General features: G+C 35.8%; 1 protein-coding gene and 1 pseudogene across 1 annotated transcript in view; one reads left to right on the top strand and one right to left on the bottom strand.

Moving 5' to 3' along the window:
• The window catches only part of LOC115211000 (cyclic nucleotide-gated cation channel alpha-3-like), a 386,628-nt gene that overhangs the window by 103,704 nt on the left and 261,458 nt on the right, over positions 1-21,466 (bottom strand). Inside the window, exon 2 of the mRNA XM_029779837.2 lies at positions 14,292-14,585. Within this exon, the coding sequence (XP_029635697.1) occupies positions 14,292-14,585 (294 nt within the window). The remainder of the gene's footprint in view (positions 1-14,291; positions 14,586-21,466) is intronic.
• LOC115211318 lies at positions 16,333-16,428 on the top strand (annotated as a pseudogene).

Here is a 21,466-nt window from a genome sequence, read left to right as displayed (position 1 = left end):
TATATATATATATATATATATATATATATATATATATATATATAATATATATATATATATATATATATATATAAGCATGGCCGGAGTGAGATGACTGAAACAAGTAAAAGAATAAAATATATATATATATATATGTATGATTTAGTATAGAGAAAGGCAGATATGCCTTTATATAACATAACATTCATACTCACAAACACACACACATATATGAGTATATATATACATTATATATATGTATATATAAGTATGTATATATATATATGTATGCATATCTATATGTATACACACATGCACACACTCACCCATATGTATATATGTGTGCATGTATATATATGCACAGGTACATAAATATCAACCGCATTGTTTTAAGACGGCCAGATCACATCAATAAATACACATAAGCTAACACACACTTATATCGAATCAATCTATCTATCTATCTATATCTGTGTATGTATCATATCATATGTGTATATCATATCTATGTATATACACATATCCATCGATGTCATTGCTATGAACACCGTATTCTATCAGAATCTACCAAATGTGTCTGTAAGACCAATATGAGATTTAAATATAAAACAAATATTTGTTGTCTACAATTATGATTTAATCTTCTTACTTCCGAGTTGTGGACAATGGAAATTAGTAGAAATCCAATTAGAGTGAGAGTGACATTTAATCTATAAATTAAGTTTTAATTATTAAAACTATGGCGTTAGAGGAGCAGGCAACAAATCTACAAAGGTCACAGTCGGGTTGGATTATAAGAATTCGATTCTGTTCTTCACGTTGGGATGCTAACATTCCTTTCTCTGGTTAAAGTTCCAAATACACTAGCGAAAACCAAAGAGAAACTGACTTCACGCTGAATATGAAATTAATTCTTTCGCCACTGATAGGGTATAATATTCTACCCATTTTGCCTGTCTACTATTTATAGAAGGGTCGTAGGAGGTAGAATACTCCATAGGGTCGTATCGGAAACAACTGTAATTACGCTCTCCCGCTGGATTCATAAACGTGACCAACTGGCACCCTAAATATTATCAAACCAACTCGATCGTGGTCCCTTGGATCGGCTCGAAGAGTTTCTCTTGTGATTCTTTCGTGCGACTTTCTGATTCCATGCCCGTAGTACCCGAGCTGTGACCTCGCGATGTGGGGAAGTAGCGGCTCGACCTGGCAAAAATACGTGATCACCGAGCCACACACCCTGTCGAGAAACATTACTCAAAAGGCCCTTCGAAGAAACCTTATCTCGGCCGTTTGTATTCGCGATCGAATGACGCTTTTGATCATTACCCAACATTCATGAGCAGAGGTGAGAATAGATACGGAAACCGAACCGAAATTAGCGTAGCAAGTTCGCTTCTTCCTATTAACCTCTCTTTTTCTGAGAACCAAATTCTGAGGCTGGTGCATTACTATACTCTGCCAACACTTGCAATTCTAGCATTCAGTTCGTTATTCCAGGAATATATTTCAAGGCGTCATTCTGTCTTGACTTCGTCTATATTTTCAGTAAACTCTTTCTCATTTTTTATTGTTGGAAATTTGGAGGATAGAGAGGAAGATAGAATCGCAAATCTACTTCGTTTTGTACATGATCTGAAAGTGTATGCCAAAAATGTGAATGTTGTACCGAAAACCCCTGACCTAATTACGACATTCTCAGAGAATATAAAGATGGCGTTTGGCCTGGTTAAATGTCCTTACATCATTCTAAAATGCGGGTGCAACTGCAAAGCAATCTAACAATATTCCATTCAATACTCTTGTTCTCTGATATTGGATTAAAGATTTTAGAAGTATTTATCATCATCATCATCAACTCCTAGACATTATTGTCTTAAGTCCTAGGACTCTCATGAGGGGCTGGTTACCGAGGACCGAGATCCCCTCAAAACGGGGTCGGGGTGACGGCAGTCAGTCGCAGTGTTACTTATTTACAGCTGAGTGGACTGCAGTAACGTTAGATAAAAAGTTTTGCTCAAGAACATAACACACCTCCAAGTCTGAGAATAGAAAGGTCGAGCGCAAGGTTTAGGGGGCAACACCCGAACCACTTTTGAAATTTATGAGGAGGAAATAACTACGATGTACCAACGCAAGAGTGATATAGATGCAAGTAAAAAAAAATTAAATGTGCAGATTGCGGAATTATCAATGTCATCGACATCACAAGTAACTGTCCGAAAATGTCATTACGATGTTCTCTGTGCTGTGGACTGCAACGAAACACGTACAAAGCATAATGCTGGGGATAGAAACACCCACACACAAAAAAACCCCAAAAAAACCCCAGGAAATTACAGCAAAACAGCCTTAGAAAGAAGCGTCTTTCATCGCAAAAAAAAAAAGAGAAAAATGTTACTACAAATACTATTTGGTATTCCAACTCTCAAGATGCTAATTGATCTTCTGGAAACACTGAGAACCGGTCAAAATCTGTCACAAGAGATCAAAAATAATGTAAACAAATCGCTGCTGCCATCACTAAACTACATGTCACTAATTCAACAGATATGACTGGAATATATTCAGCTTAAGAACATTTTCAAAGCACAGTTCGTACAAAAAGTTTTCCTGTTTTTCTAAGCGACAGGCATTCTTAACAAGATTAAAGCAAAGCAAAATCAACTATTTTTACGCTTAAAGTTATCGATGATGTTGATGGAGAGACTACATGGAATCACGCGATGTTGATTACTGGACAATTGATATTTTCCCATTCACAGCTGCCATCACTCTTAAACAATATTCAGGAGAAAACTGTTGTACACATGCTAATGAAATTATTAAACGGAAGCAAACTAGACAGAAAACAAACCTTAAAGAATATACCAACAATGTGCGTTGCCAGATATTGAAATATGTGGGGAATAAAGAAATCACACATCACCTATTACAGCTTATGCAAAAATTAACAAAGCTCTTGAGGGAAAACTGCTTTAAAGGACAAAATTAGAACGTTGAGCGAAAAAGACCATCACCGTAGAATAATTTGCGGGTGAGTCAGTATAATCAAAAGCTTGTTTCCAATCTAGAGACATTTTACCGGGAGATATGCAAAGAAAACATAACTGTTAAGAAATCCCTTTCTCAAGAAGATCTTAAATTAATTTAGTCTAAGATTTGGCGAGAAAAGAGATATTTCAACCTTAATGCATCGTGGCTAAATTCAGTTAGGAAAATATGCTGTAGCAACATCGACAGTAAAACATACGTAATCGAACCGCAAAATTTCAGTATAGATGTAGGTAAACTGCATAATGAGGAGCACCTGGAAAAGACCTAATGGTTGGATACTGGTTTATAGAGGTTGATTAAAGGACTATGGAAAGTGAGATTAACATGCCGAATTAACTTGCTGTTGCACGGACGAATCGTGTAGTTAAGAATAAAACCACCGAATTAGCAGAAACATTTCGGCTCATTGCTTGACTAAATATTATGTCCAAGTTTTACAAACTCTGCCTAAAGCGATTTCTCCAGGATTATTTTCAGTTCAACAACATAATAATCGATAAACAGGCGGGTGGAAGCAAGGAAGTGTGAGGACATGCCGAACAACCTTTGATAAATAAAGCTCTGTCGCCCGAGCCATCCTCCTGTCACCGTAGAAACCTTGTGATAGTATGGCTCGATTTTAGGAAAGCATTCGACATTATTCTTCACTCATGGCTGCTGAAGTTTCTGTAGTTGGCAAAAGTACTTGCTACCATAGTTCACATTTGTACCAATAATGACTGTTGCGCTTGGCTTTGTGAGCAAATGCCTAAATATACAGTCTGTATAAGCTGGGATTTTATGAAAAAGAAACCAACCAACTCATATTACAAATTCAATCTGTAAGTGGAACAGTGAAAATACGCAAGATTTTTTTCTAAGTTGAATATGAAAATTTGCTTATCTACGTTGCAACCACAGAACGTTTGTCATTGTTAGAAACGAGCCTCTCCCTCAGATGAAGATTTCAAAGCAAAAAATAAGACACACACACACACACATTCATATATAGATTTAGTAGACGGAAGGACGCCTGTCGTGTGTGGTAAGTAGCTTGCTTACAAACCACATGGTTCCGGGTTCGGTCCCACTGCGTGGCACCTTGGGCAAGTGTCTTCTACTATAGCCTCGGGCCGACCAAAGCCATGTGAGTGGATTTGGTAGACGGAAACTGAAAGAAGCCCGTCGTATATATGTTTGTGTGTCTGTGTTTGTTCCCCCCAACATCGCTTGACAACCGATGCTGGTGTGTTTACGTCCCCCGTAACTTAGCGGTTCGGCAAAAGAGACTAAAAGAAGACTAATAGAATACTAGGCTTACAAGAATAAGTCCTGGGGTCGATTTCCTCGACTAAAGGCGGTGCTCCAGCATGGCCGCAGTCAAATGACTGAAACAAGTAAAAGAGTAAAAGAGAGTAAATATATATATATATATGTATGTATGTACAGATAGATAGATAAATATCACTTATCAAATGCTACAAATGCTATGCGTAAGCTTCTCTGCCTTTGGGCCTTTTTTTAACTTATGCCGATAAATAAAAATAATAAAGATGGGTTTCCAATTTTGGCACAAGGCCAGGAATTTCGAGGTATTACGTCGACCCAGTGTGCGTAACTGGTACTTATTTAATGGACTCCGAAATGATAAAAGACAAAATCAGCCTCGGCGGAATTTGAACTCAGGACGTAAAGACGATGGAAATGCCGCCAAATTTTCTGCCCGGCGTGCTAACGAATCTGCCAGCTTGCCGCCTTAATAATATTAATAATCCTTTCTGCTAAAGGGACAAAGCCTGAAAATTTGGCGGGAAGGGACTAATCGATTACGTCTACCTCAATGTTGCACTGGTACTTAATTTATCGACCCCGAAATGGCGAAAGGCAAATTCGTCTTCGGCGGTATCTGAATAATAATAATAATAATAATAATAATAATAATAATATAATAATAATAATAATAATAATAATAATAATGATGATAATAATAATCTTTAAAAAACCTTATCCATTTAAATGTCTGTGTTGTATTTCGCTACTTCACCCCCCCAAGCTTTCAGACATATGGTAACATTTCTTATCCTTCACTCGCCCCAGGACACTGGGTGTGTCTCGGCAAGTGACTAACGAACATGCAGATTGAAAGTAAAAAACAACAATAATAATGATGATAATAATAATAATAATAATAACAATAATAATAATAATAATAAATAATAATAATAATAAAAGAAGAAAAGAAGAAGAAGAAGAAGAAGAAGAAGAAGAAGAAGAAGAAGAAGAAGAAGAAGAAGAAGAAGAAGAAGAAACAATTATGACGACTTGAAGTGGGAAATACGAAGGTTGAGATCAATGAGGAGAGTAGATGTGATAGCAATAGTAATTGGCGCACTGAAGCACTGCCGACATGGTTCAAAAGGATTGGTGCAAGTGTGAAGGTAGAACACCTGTGAAAATCAGCATTGATTGGAACTGCAAGATTTCTGCTCAGGATTCTTGAAGCATGACCAGTAAACAAGTGTCACCTTAGTCTGCTGACTGTGGACAGCGGACACTTTCCATCATACCCAGCAAAAAAACCTCTGAGCTTTCATATAACGATAACAACAGCAAAAACAACAACAACAACAACAATAATAATAATAATAATAATAATAATAATAATAATATAATAATAATAATAATAATAATAATAATAATGTGAATGTCTTGCTCAGAAAGAGTACAAGCGTAGACACGACAAAGTAGCCCCAAACCTCCACTGGCTACTATGCCGTAAGTATGGATATGAGGTTACAGGTGCTTGGTACCAACATACACCGGAAAAGGCAATGGACGGAAAGGGGAAGGCAAAAATCCTCTGGGACACTGACTTCCAGAAAGACAATGGTATTAGATCACCGAAGGCCGTTTATAGTAACCTTTAGGCGGGATAGACAAGAGTGCACAATAATCAACGCAGCAGTGCTATATCAACATATCATCATGCACATATGGTTGTGATGCATTTGCCAAGTGTACCCTTATCAGATGGGTAGTCATGATGGATATACTGGGCTTCGTATATTTTACCCCAGTGTCACTTTGATTGCATGCACTGTTCTCTCACTCATTAATAATATTTAGACCAAGCAACAACACATCAGTGGCTGAGAAGCTCAGGACTGAAAGCAGAGACCGAAAGTGTCATATTGGCGGTACCAGATCAAACCTTGCTTACCAAAAACTACTAGGCTAATGTTCTTCAGAACGGTTCAGACCCTAAATGCAGATTCTGCGATAAATTTAATGAAACAATGGACCATCTCGTCTCAGGATGTCCTGTTCTGACACCAAACAAAAATAAAAATTGCCATGATAGGGTAGGACAGTATTTACATTGGAAAATATGTAAACAGTACAAAATTAGCACTCCTGCTTACTGGTATGAGCATCATCCTTAGTCAGTCGTTGAAGGCAAAACTGTCACTATCCTCTGAGATTTTGTAGTCAATAGCGACAGAACGATTCAGGATAATCGACATTAAAAACAGAGAAAGAAATATTCGTAGACTAGTAGATGTAAGTGTTCCCACTGAAAAGAATTTGACAAATTAAGTAAATATAATGATCTGGAAATTGAAATGCAAAAGATGTGGCATCTTAAAGCGAGAACTGTTTCTGTTATTGTGGGAGCCCTAGGTATGATATAAATGGGAAGTCAAAAACATGTACATAATATCCCAGAAGAGCCATGTCACAGAGAAATCGAAAAGATTGTGCTGACAAGTAATGTCCCCATCCTTAGAAAAACCCTATCAATTTAAATATGTGTACTACATGAAAATATTTCGCTACTACCCCTGCCACTCCCCCTCGCCAAGCTTTCTTATCCTTTCTTATCCTTCACTCGCCCGAGGACGCTGGGTGTGTCTCAGCAAGTGATTGTAACAATCATGTAGATTAAAAGTAAATAATAATAATAATAATAATAATAATACTAATACTAAGAATAATAATAATAATGATAAGACACCGGGGACGGATGAAGACACCGGGGACGTTTAACATGTGAGAGCGATAAAACAGTGCTCCGAAATCTATCCACAAACATCGGAAATAAAGACATCGCATGGAGCCAAAAAATAGCTGACAAAGGATTGGACTATATTCGAGTAAGTAATACTCATTGAAATTTATTTCTATTTTCCAAATGAAATGGTGTATTTTAACTGGATATCACCTCCACCTCTCGCACAGCACTTGTAAACATGCTTGATACATTACGATCCATTAACACCAGACCATCTCCGGCCCCAAACACCATGTACAAATAAATATCAAATAAATTAAATAATACCGGTATTATTCAAATCAAGAATAACAATCGGTAAGCGCGTACTTTAAACTTGTTACACAAAAAGTACGAAAAACTACACGTGCAAAACATGTGTTGTGATTATTTAAAAAGTTTAAAATACCTGACGATCGTTTCGAAATGAAATCTAAAACTGATAATCATTATCAGGTAGGAAATTTACCCTTTCTCTCTGACAAGTGGATGTATTACCTAATGATGATTATCAGTTTTAGATTTCATTTCGAAGGGTAACACATTCATGAAACGATCGTAAGATATTTTAAACGTCTTAAATAATCATACTTTATATATTTATATATCTATCTATTAATACAATATCATTTTGGACGTATATCTTCTGTGATGATTTTTTTAATGTAATTTTCCTGCTCTTGCTTTATAATATATAATCGCTTTTATTAAATGTCTAAATACCTTTAAGGTTTTAGACATTTCCCTACCAAGAGCACTTATTCGGAATTCCGTATACTGTATTCTAATAGAATACATCGGATTAACTGTATTTATGTATGTATATATGTATGTAAATCTTCAAGAAATGAGTTTGCTGCACATCAAAATCTGTTTTACGAAACCATTAAACAGCTAAGCGTCATTGTAAGTTGAATGATCAATGATGTATTTTCCGATTGATCTTCTAGTAATTGCAGCACCCCCTTTATTGTAATGCCAGTAGCTTCATTAATGGTCACAATAGTTAATTCCATCGGCAAAATATATTACCGAATGATGTATTTATTGCTGCCGTATTGTCTAGCTCGATCGACAATCGGCCTCAAAACAAGATACTTTCAAAATGGCGGTTATGGTTTTGTTTACGAGTGTTTGCGTTGTAATAAAGTATAAGGCGATAATTGTTGCAGATCTATGGATTTTCATTTAATATGATAAAGATGATGAAAATGGTGTAAATAAATAAATGATGAATAAATGAAGGAATTGGAGAAAGAAAAAAAGGTGAACCAAAGCGATAACGGAGTCAACTGGCACGAAGAGTATTTTGCTGATTAGAGAAGCGGTTGAGAAAAACGGGGTAACTGACTGATGAATCAAATATAGATGAATCCGATCAAATATGTATGTATGTATGTATGTATGTATGTATGTATGTATGTATGTATGTATGTATGTATGTATGTATGTATGTATGTATGTATGTATGTAGTATGTATGTATGTAGTCTCAACTTTTTCAAAATGCATCAATGATTAATTAATGTATGAAATGAACTTATTGTGAAGAGTCAAGAAGATATGATTTGTCCTGGAAGCGTGTTCATTTGACGAATAACCATATGGACAGGGATATAATTTAGATTCGAGAAACTCTGGCCAACTAAAAGATAAATTGAATAAACAACAAAATTATGTTATAAATATCTTAAGGAATGTCTATAAACAATGCAGGTTAGAAGTTAGGCAAAACATGTAAAGCAATATCAATAAATAAAATAAGATATTGTATCATCTTAGATAGGTTGTTCACTGCTTCCATTACGTTTCGGGAAAGTTCCACTTTATCAAATATAAGATAAAAAATAATCCAAGATTTCGGGAAAAAAAATTAATATTATCAGCAAGCCATTCTGTTGTATCGTAATAGAAAGTCTTGATGGATTACTGTATGTAGCTGTGACTGGTAAAGATAAATAGTAACCGTAGCATCAAGAGGTGGGGGTGTCTTATTTAAGAGCAGTCGGCGTCCTGGCAAGGAGAATTATTGTGGGTGTTGAAAGGCGGAGATTGGGAGTGGCCAACGTACAATAACTGCGCTTTAAGGCATTCGTTTTGTATAATAGAGAATAATATTTCGGTTTCGACAAGTTGGAGAGAAGCTGAAGCAAAGATGTGTTCATGTATATTATTTATTATATCAGTTTAATGATAAATGGAGAAATGAAAATGCAATATCTATGTTGTTTTGCTATCGTTAGTCGATAGCGCAAATACTTGAGAACTAATTACAACAATAATTCACCACTTAGTCAAGCAAGATATCTCTATAAATGCATGCCCCTCTAGGACATCCTCAATATGAGATTAAATACGCATCAGAAACTGAATCCAAAAGTAATCGTAAATGAAGCGAGTGAAGGGTTCGATTTTAGGGATTAAGCATGAGTTACTTCCCGTTGCTTCAACTTCAAAAGAAGACTTCAATTCAACATTGCAAGATTATGAAAAGAGTTTATTAAACAATATTCCTAATCCTTTAAGTATCAAGCTGATGTTATTAACGAGATGGATCGTGTCTGCTTGGTATCCTTAGTTAAAATATCAGCCAGGCAGTCTACTGGGGGATCGAGCCTGCTTGGTGTCACTAATTAGCCTAGTGGTTAGAGTGATGCACTCGCGATCGCAAGTTGGTGGTTCGATTCTCGGACTGTGTGATGCGTTGAGTTCTTCAGCATAATACAGCAGTCCACGCAGCTGTATATGAGGAACAACACTGTGATGGACGGACTGGCGACGTTTTTAGGAAAAATGTGATCTCGGCCACTTATACGTCAGGGAAACTGGGTAACAGGATCTATGGGTCCTAAGACTCACGACAGTAATATCCAGGAGATGATGATGATGATGATAATAAATATATCAATGATATATCTAACTCTGATGGAGATGGTAATGTATACCAAACCGAAGGTTAATCAATAACAAGGTGGATGTCTTCAATAAGGTCTAATGGTGATTTATTAATAAGATAAAACACTAAGAGGAGAAGGAGGAGGAGGAGAAGGGGAGGAGGAAATCAAATTGTCTTAGGTATATGATATTGCTGAGGAGTTACGTGCCCTGAATGAAGTGAATCTGATTCAACAAGGGATTGAAACCCGTAATTGAATTTAGCTTACTCTACATTTGTGAGAAGAACATGTTATGTTTATTTGGCATGAAACTAAATGATGATGGCAGATGGATATAAATGATTGAATTAACAGTAGTTCATAACTGACTTTTTATTAATTGGAGTTCAATTCAATATGGCGCATGAGACGAACTGAATGCAGTGCAATGGTGTATTTATACTTCAGCTTTCTACAGTCTCAACCGTTTTCTCCACCAGAACTTATTATCATCTATATTGCCATTGATCTATATTGTTGTATATATTATCTGTATTGCTATAGGTCTATATAGTTATACATGTATAATACTATCAATTCATATCACTACACGGTGACTCGCATCTTATTCTAAATACATTCAGGCAGATTCGAACTTGAATATGCTAACTGCTGTTGTGTCTCTTTTTAGGAGGAGAACATCTCCTTTACAACGAATATGCGAACATTTCCCACTCGATTCATTTGTGTGAGTGACTCTGATCAGCACGGATCAGCGAACCGTTTGAATCGATTAATATATTCACGTTCAAATCTGCCGGAGCGCATAAAGAATATATATGAAAGCCATCGTTTTAAATTTCTCCGTTCACCGTGCATATAACGATTTTCTATTTTACCTTATCATACGACATATTTTACCGTATCACCTCTGTAACTACATATGTGTGTTACTCTTGATATTTTATAATACTATATATTATCATATCCATTACTATTGATATCTATCATTGGACTAGTGGTTAGGGTGTTGCTTTCACCCTCGCCATATCTTGGGTTCAAGTTCCGAACCGGGCGGCGTTTTGTGTTCTCGAGCAAAACACTCCATTCTACGCTGCTCTAGTGTTGCGTGGGGAGCGGCATGTCAAAGACGAGACCTAACATCTCCCCTGCGAGTCGTAAAAGATGACAAAAAAAAAAAAAAAACAGGTCGTAACAGTCTTCACCAGTAACGATTATCCAAACAGACCCATAAATTTGAAGGTTGCCGCCTGCGCGATGCAAAGGTGTCATCTGTCAGCAGCAGGGAATCACCAACGAATGAAGGATGCAGCGATGCCCTGTTACAACGTGTATACCCATCCTCCTCTCGTTCTCTTCCTCCTCTATCACTATATATTATTGTATAATACTACGTATTATCCATATTAATTAAATACCATTAACTGACCAACAATGAAGTACGTGGGGAATGTCTCTTCAAACTCAAACTGTATTCCGCCTTGTTACATAAAAAAATATTTTAGTTCATTTTATTTCAGTTGAACTGCATTTGGTGGGAGGCAAAGAAACTCATCGCTTGTAAAAATGTGTAAGTATATTTTCATTTATGTTCACGTCAATACCAGTAATCTATTTATTCCAATATTCCATTTATATGAAGACTTGATTAACGACAATATTGTTTCCAAAGGTGAACATTACAGAAAACTTGCCATTGTGCCAATAATGAAGCCGATTCGTTTTGACAGTATTCAACGATTCGCATTTACGCGATTACAGCTTCCAGTTCGAGTGATTTTCTCGCTGGCAACCGATAAATGCCATTGCCAGTCATTCAGCATAATAGGTCTATTCTCTCTCCATCTGATCAGTTTGTGTGCGGAGAATTGTATAAAGCTCCAACAATAATTACACAGGTTGATGCAGATACAACGACACCCCGGTCTCGGGCCATTTCCCCTCCACCGGTCACTCTTTACAACACCTATCTGTGTTCGGACTGTCCTTGCACAGGGGCCATCCGGACTCCCGTCTTTGCCGTGAGCAGGGATTAATCTTCTCTCTTCGCGCCACATGGGCTCAACTCTCCACCCCTTTTCATCTAACCTTCCACCTCTCTCATCTCTTCCTCTCACACCTACTTCCTCCCACCCAATCACATCTCCTCTCTTCCTCTTGCACCTACTTCATCTCTTCATTCCTACCCACCTTCTCCCTTCCAGCCTCTCCCTGCATCGTCATCCCCTACCTAGTTACCCCACCCCTACACATTCCAACCTCAACATCCCTATACATCCCATCCCATCCTACCCTATCCCTTAGACACCACCTTGCTTCTCCACTCTCGCCTTCCCCACACCCCAACATTACTACACCACACTACATCACACTACCCCGCACACAATAGCACTGACCACTTCCCAGCACCTACACCATCATCCGCACACCTACACATGCACACATGCACGCGCAACTTCGTTTTGGGATCACTACATTATTATCTCCCCTTCTTCCTAGCTTCCTAATGTGTGACCCCTCTGTCGAGCATTCGCCATGATAGCTCACTAGCCACTAAACCTTCTTTTTATTTTCTCTCCCTGTTTATTTCTGTGTCCCTTTCTGTAGAAGAGCGTTGGCTCGAAACGTAAAAGACTTTCTCACTTCCCGAGCGTTAAACTAATACATCTGTTTGTTGTTTACATACCCGTCTGCACCCTTTTTTTGCAAATTCTCACTATATATATATATATTTAGAGAGACAGAGAGAGCTTTTGAAGTGATGCCCAGATATTGTATATTGGATGATTATATTTTTATTTACATTTTTATTCTCCCCCAAATATGACCTCTATGAAACTGCAGAGAAGGTATATTTTCATTGCCATTTAGATTTTCCCCCTCCTCTGTTTTTTCGACTCGGATCATATTTATGATTTTTTTAAAGAAATTCAGATCATATTTATAACTGAGAAACACTTTTCTTCACTTAAACATTTTTTTCAGATTGTATTTAAGATCATAACCATAATTACTTATAAATCATTCTTTCAAAACATATACACGGCTAAATCAAAAATCATCATCTGGAATTTTAAAAAAAATGACCACATCCATACAATTCTCTACCCCTTAACATTAATGAATACAAAAGACAAAACCTTGAAATGTAATTCTAATTCTTACTGGAGGAAATCAAAATCAACACCTGGATTTCCAATTAAAATCTTTGACTACTTGAATACAAAAATTCCTTTTGCTCCTACCCAAAAGGTCACAAGGTCACTAAGTGAAAAAAAAATACAACATATTGAATTCTAATCGAACTCACAGGTATACGGGCATCAATGAGATTTCAAAACGTGGTGTTTAGCTACAGATTACAGATCCGCCTTAATCTAGCTAATCTGTAATCAACGGCATTCCAACCGTGACTATTCTGTCATTTCAGATATTTCTAAAACAACATTGTTTTATCTATCCTTCCTTATGTAATACATTAGACTGCAACGTGAGGAACATTTAGTTATTATTTCTAGCATTTTGTTTTGGTGATGAAGTATTTTCTGACTGAATAACAATTTTTGAGAAGGAGTATTAACTATATTAAGATTGTTTGTCTTGAAACATCCTTAGTGATACACCCTACACACCTACATCATCACACACATCACACTCACTCACACATTTTGAAATATAAAGAATAGCTTTTAAGTGTATATGCAATTTGGTGGGGTGCCGAGATTTGTAACTGTGTGCCGCTTATGGAGCTGTGTGGCATGAAGTTTTTTTTTTGTTTTGTTTTTGATTAGCAGTGTTTGAAAATAGCATCGTGATTAGTGAACAAGTTTATTTTGTTTTCTTAGACAGAATTTCAAGAGGAAGGTAACATAATTTTAAAAATCTACACCACCTGTAAAGTTGAGAGTCAGGAAAAGTTTTAAACAAATATTAATTGAATTCATTAACGCAAATACTATTATTTTGTAACTGTGTTTGGCATCCATATACCTGTATACAGTGAATACGTCAAAATAAATGTAAAACGCATTTTTCTTTGGGTTTGATGTAATTATCAAATATTATAGCGACCCTTATTATTTAGCTTTCCGATTTCTTTAGGCACAAGGCCTGAAATTTTAGGGAGATGGGTTACTTGATTACGCCATCCCCAGTGTTCAGCTGGGATTTATTTGATCAATTCTTAAAACTTTAAAGCCAAAGTCGACCTCAGCGGTATTTGAAGTCAGAAGATAAAGACGGACGAAATGCTGCTAAGCATTTTATCCGGCTTGCTAACAGTTTTTCTAGCTCTGACAGCAATACAGATATTAAAAGTTCACTTACCTTTCCGGCAAATATAATCTCCAGGGGAGAAAAGGACAGGACGGAGCCGAAGGACCAGTTCACATAAGAAACCGGCTTCAGTATTCTGGAATATTTCTACCCGTTTTAATGTATCCAAGTGCACGTGGATTGCTATTTCTGCTTTGAGTTTGTCTGGGAGTAAACTAAGCGTTCTTTCTTCATCCGTCGATTTATTACACATCCATAAATAATCAAACCATTTAATGACCCGATCTTGGAGAATAAGCGGAACTCTTCGCAACGTCATATAAGTCTTCACACCATCAAGCTTTGCTGCAAAAAAAATAAAAAAGTAAAATCAGATATCATTCATTTATCTATCTATCTATATATATATATATAAACGGCAAAATGTCTGTGTGTGTGCGTGTGTGCATGTCCTTTATACAAATCCACAATCTTTCCGTAAGAGGACTCGCACTTTCTATGGTCATTCAAAACCGTCCAAGGGTGGTCGAGCACATTTTTACATTTCTCCACTCACCCCGCAAAGCCATTAAAAAATCAATAGAAGTGACTTTTTTGTGAATTTTCCAATCAAAACTCAATCAAAATGCCCGAAACTTGATACGTCAATTGAATGCCAGCTAGCTGTATGTGATTGGGCGGAGATTTGGACAGCAATCGCGTGTATGTGCGCACGCACGCAGCTGTATATGCATGCACTAGCACTATGACCCGGCATTGCCGGGTCATAGTGCTAGTCACAAATAAAACAATTGGAAATGGTTTATCTTTGTTTATCTGTGATGGCTTTATTGTTTTAATCCTCCAATTCACGATGACTTTAGCGTTTTTAACGAGATGTTTTAAGTTATTGCGCTGCGGAAGTGAAAACGAACCCAGGCATTCAGAATAGAAACATCCGAGAAAAACAATAAAGCTTTGATGGAGAGCTTGCACAATAATCTCCTTAGTTGTTTTAGGCATCTTTAGAGAAACGAACTGATGCAAGCACCATCTCGGCCTTTCTATCCTTGATCCAGTCGAACATTGAGAATGGGACAGATAGAGGCAGAGAGAGGGCTGCACTAGTAATATTCTGGTACTTATTTATAGATGAGCTGACTGGAGCAACATGAAATGGAGTGCCTTGATTAAGGACACAATGCGCTACTCGTTCCAGCAATTGGACCCACGGTTTTGTGATAGTCAGCTCAACATGTTAAATACCTGACCACGCACAAACCTAAAAACAAGAATCTTAGACAAAAAGAAAAAATTGTGTTGAAATACCAATAGAATTGTTTTTCAAGTCCTGTCTTTGCCCTTATCTTCCTTCTAACGACTAATCGATAGACTCAAACCAGACTAATACTTATCAATCTCTTTCATAGTTATTCTTATCCAAGGAGAAAAGTTTTGCATTCCTCCATTCCATTACAATATAGAATACAAATTTCCACACAACACCACACTTCGTTTACAAAAGATTACAATTGTTAAATTTACTTCCTCACACATTATTTCATTAAAATGTCTACAATATATGTGAAATATATATTTTCTACTTCTTAATCAAATCTGGTAATATAAGTGTTGATGTTGTAATTACAGCGAAGACAAATTAATGTTCCCATTCATTGTTAATTAAGAAACGTAGCACTTTTTTTCATCTCCCATTGTCAAGTCTGGATGTCTGTTTTAAAAATGAAGACCAGTTAAATATTTGTTTTTCTTTCAGAAAAAAGCGATCATCAGACAAGCTTTGCTGTTAAATTGTCAGCTAAGTCAGCAAACTTAAATGGCGAGAGGAGTCACAACGTCAAGATTGATTTAAATTTTAAAAAGAAAAAGAAAAAAAAAATCGAATCAATATATAAGAGCAATTATATTGAATTAAGCACATGTTTTGAAATAAAATATATGTTAAAAAGTTATTTAGTATAATTTAGTAATTACGATACTTGGAAACTACTTTAATTATATTGACGACAAAATTAAATTGACGCCATACTTCACACATCAACATGTTGTTTAACAAACAGCCAATAGTCACAAAGAGACGACCATATTAGCTATATTCTGTTTCCTCTTCAGCTCCAGCGGATAAATATTTTGTCTTTTACTACAGATTTCCGCGAGGAGGATATAATAATAATAATAATAAAATAATAATAATAATAATAATAATATAATAATAATATAATAATAATAATAATAATAATAATAATAATAATAATAATAATAATAATAATAATAATAATAGTAGTAGTAGTTTTATAAAATTAATTTTGCAACAACGTCTAGGATTGAGGCAACAACACAAATTAGAATTTGTTGTTTTTGTAGACAATAAATAATATGCTATTGGCGTAAATAATTCCGTCTTGTGTCTTTGCATCACGTTTGGCTCTGTTTTAGTGAAACAAGAATATTTCAGTTAGAGTTAATTCGCTTGGTCTGCTTGGCGCATTTACAGACATTCAAAAAGATAATGTGAGGTGTGCATGCGCCTATGTATGTGTGGCTACGTGTGTGTGTGTATATGTGTGTGTGTGCTTACGTAGGCATGCATATTATGTATGTATGCATATATGAGTGTATGTATTTATGCATGCGTGTAAGTATATGTGTATATGTAATCATGCATGTATTGTATGTAAATGTATATGTATGTAATGTATGTATATCTGTATGTATGTTTGTGTATGTATGTACATTTGTTATATATCTGTGTAGATATACGTATATATGCTAAGTTATCACACAACTGCTGTCGCCTTTGCCGCTGCTGCTGTTACTACTACTACTACTACTACTACTACTATACTACTACTACTACTACTACTACTACTACTACTACTACTACTACTATTACTACAAATACTACTACTACTACTACTACTACTAATAATAATAATAATAATATTAATACTGCTACTGCTACTAGCGTATTCTCTCAAAATTCTTCGGGTAAACATTACAGTTGACTTAAGTTACACATAAGGACTTAATATGAATACCACAGAACATTCTGTCCGGCACTTTAACAATTTTGTGCCGCTCCCTCCCACCAACCAACCAACCAGCCAGCCTACTTGTCAGCCAATTCTGAACTGGGAAATATCATATATTTGTAACATAAAAATAATAACAATATAAAAGGAGTTTAATCAATTCATATAATGAATATGAATGGATGTTCACTATATTTTGGGGGTGGAACCAAAACAAAATATTCGCATTTATGCTGTTACACATATACACATGCATAAAATACATACACAACCATTTCCACCTACTCACCCACTCGAACATATGACCCTATACACCCTACACACCTACATCATCACACACATCACACTCACTCACACATTTTGAAATATAAAGAATAGCTTTTAAGTGAATATGCAATTTAGTCTCAGAGTGAAAGAATAGATAAACTTTCTCTGATGAAGATCAAAGAAGATCAAAAACTAGTCAGAATGAACACTTTTCCCTCCATGAAAGATAAAACGTCTTTTAAATACTTTGTTATGAAGGCAATATCTTTATACTTCCGACATATGTTTCGAAGAAAACACTGGTATTATTCCAGAAGGAATAAAATGATGTAAAACAACGCAAACTTCTCATCAGAGAAAAAAGAAAAATAAAACGCATCAAGAAGATATTTTAACCGAATGTGATTACTGCATATATGATGAAAGGAACACTGGTATGTTTCTTAAAAATACCCTTAATAGATATAATGTCAAAGGCAATTTATAGAAAGAGAAGGAGGAAGAAAAAATTAGCAGAAAACTAAAAGTAGAGAAATATAGTGCGATAGGTGAATAGGAATGAAGATTAAAGGCGTGGTTATATATATATATATATATATATATATATATATATATATATATATATATATATAATATATATATATATATATATAGCCTTTACAGCACGTAGCATAGGTGAACGTGTTGGAAAACAGTGACGGGAACTCAAGGAGGAGAAAAGCTCCTCAGTAAGTGAATGTAACATGCTGGCACAGAAAGAATACAAGAAAAGATATGACAATCTAGGGAGAATAATCCACTGGGATATATGTATTAAGCTAGGATTTGAACATACTAATAAACGGTATGAACATGAACCTAGTAAAGTACTAGAAAGTAAGAAATACATGCTGTTGTGAGACTTTAACGTTCAGACTGACAGAGTAATAGATGTTAATTTTTTTTCTTTTCCAACAGTCTAATCTGTTGAGCGCATATGAAAATAGCAATAATAATAATAATAATAATAATGATGATGATGATAATAATAACGATAATAACAACAACAACGACAATAATAATAATAAAATAATAATAATAATAATAATAATAATAATAATAATAATAATAATAATAATATAATAATAATATAATAATAATATAGATGCAAATAGGCCACCTCATTAATATAAATCCCAATCGACATAAATGTATGTCAAAACCTACCAAAAATTGAGCAAGTATAAAAATCTTGAAATAGAAATTGGCATAATGTGGAATCTGAAGACTAAAACAATACCTGTTGCCATAGATGCTCTAGGAATGATAGCAAAAGGAGCTGATTGTTACCTGGCTCAGATACCAGGAAACCCCAAAATGGCAGACATTCAAAAGATAGCTCTCATGGGAACTGCCCATATCCTACGTAAAATACTTTCTATGTAATCTCAAATTTCAAAACAAAATCATAATTTTCTTGTTTTCTTAAACATTCTCTAGAACTATACTATGTGCAAAACCAAATATATGATACGCTAGGTATAACGCCAACTTGAACTTCTAACTTGTTGTCTCTTGAGGTCTCTGGGTGAGACATGGAGCCAACTTGTACAAATACGAATCAAAAGTCAAACATATAATAATGATAATAATAATAATAATAATAATAATAATAATAATAATAATAATAATAATAATAATAATAATAATAATTGGACTCTCCTATTCAAACAGACAAAAAAAAAAGAAAATAATAAACCAGACATGACGATTATAGATTAGGTGAAGTGAAGTTGCTTACTTATCGACCCCTCAGGCCTGTCTGATTCCAGGAATGTAAAGTCAGAGGAGGAAAAAATATAATCCATTAAAATTTGAAATAGGAAGAATTTGGAGCATGCGAACAGTAAAAGTCGTGACTATAATACGTGGAGCGTTGGGAACAATAAGCCAAGATATAGAGAAATGGCTAAAGGAGATTGGAATAGAATTCCCAGAAGAGCTCCTACAGAAAGTTTGTTTTTTAGGGGCAGCAAGGATTATGACGAGGTTTCTAAGCAATTTAAGGGCTGCTGAAAAATTGTATATACCTAAGGTCACAGGTAGTAATACGAGATCCAAATAATTACTACCTTGAATGAAAAACTGAACCTGAGCCATCATCATCAACAACAACAACAACAACAACAACAATGACGATGATGATGATGATGATGATGATGATAATAATAATAATATTATGCCCTGATGTAGTACCAGACAGTGGCTCTCATGGCTTCTGATCTTAACTGATTGGAAGTGTTATCATGTACATTGTTTTGTCTTGGTATAAAAGATGGGCTACAGCAAATATTCTGCTCAATACCACAGATTTGCTTGTCAGTTGTTTGACTTTAACCAGTTGACTATGTTCCTTAGTGGCTGACGATATGTGCATTCTTGGAGGTTTGGATAATTCACATTTAGAAACATGGGTGGTTCGTTCAACATCCTTAAACAATCCTTATTGAGCGGGATGGGCTACTTGACTAGAAGAAAATTCTAAGGTCATGCGCTATTTATCTTGATATGAGATCACCATTTCGCGAGATCACCATATGAGATCACTATGGTTCGAAATAGGAGTAACTACACCCCCTCAAAAGGTAAGAACAAAACACTTGATCACTTCTGTGAACACATCTCGAATTACCCATATCAACATATGCACAAATAAAAACACAAATGGCAATTCAATTCTGGCTAGTGAATTACTCCAACGAACTCCCACATCGCATCAAAAAAGAATTCGTGATAGAAGGGCTAAAATTCCACCTGGAAAATAACTACTTCGCTTTCAAAGACAACTTCTACCGACAAAAATCGGGGACTGCGATGGGTACGCGAATGGCCCCCTCCTTTACTAACCTAGTCATGGAATATCTAGAAATTAGTCTTTATCGTAAGGTTCTAGAAAGATACAGCAGCCCTTTCTCCCTCTACATAGAAAGTAATTAGAAGAGATACCTAGATGAATGTTTCATTCTTTGGCATGAAAATATAGAGGAACTTAAAGAATTCCAAACACTTTTAAATGGACTTGACGTAAACATTCAATTCACGATGGAATATAGCCAGCAACAACTCCCCTTCCTCGACATCTTCATTAAGAAATCTAACAACGTAATAGAAACAGATATATACTATAAGCCTACGGATTCCAAGCAATATCTACCATTCAATTCATGCCACCCCAGACACACCAGAATGAATATCCCCTTCAACCTAGCAAAAAGGATATGTACTATAGTTTCTAATGCAAATACCAGAGACACACGACTACATGAACTAAAAGATACACTCATCACCAGGAACTACCCACCTTCACTAATTGACATATGCTTTGAACGTGCCCTTCAACTCAACATCCAGGAACTAAGACATCCCAAATTAAAGAAAAATTTGCAACCAAAAGCCCTACCATACATCTCCATACACAACCCTCTCAACAATGAAGCCTTCGACACCATCCTCCAAAACATACACCTGCTAAAAAAGGACCACAGAATGAACTTAATCCTCCAGACACACACCATCATAAAAAGCAAGAGACAGCCCAAATCTATGAAAAGTCTCCTAACACAAGCCCGAATAAGTTCAACAACACAGAAGCCGTCAGTAAAAAAAATGTGGAAGACCCAATTGTAGAATATGCGATTATCTAATTGAGGGATCAGAGTTCTCCTTCAAACAGGGACAACGTTTCACAGTGAAAATCAACTTCACATGTGCTTCGGAGAACCTGATACACACACTAACCTGCTCTGGGTTTCAAGAGCAATACATAGGCCAAACAAAAAATAGTCTACGTAAAAGAATGGCCCTGCACATATCCCAGATAAAAATTCCCCAAAACAGAAAAATAGCATTCACATAGACATTTGCGCCAATAACAAATATCCAAGCTTT

The sequence above is a fragment of the Octopus sinensis genome, linkage group LG4 (assembly GCF_006345805.1).
Source record: "Octopus sinensis linkage group LG4, ASM634580v1, whole genome shotgun sequence".
NCBI classification, from domain to species: domain Eukaryota; kingdom Metazoa; phylum Mollusca; class Cephalopoda; order Octopoda; family Octopodidae; genus Octopus; species Octopus sinensis.
Note: the sequence above shows the minus strand (reverse complement) of the source record. Positions and strands in the feature narration are given on the sequence as shown.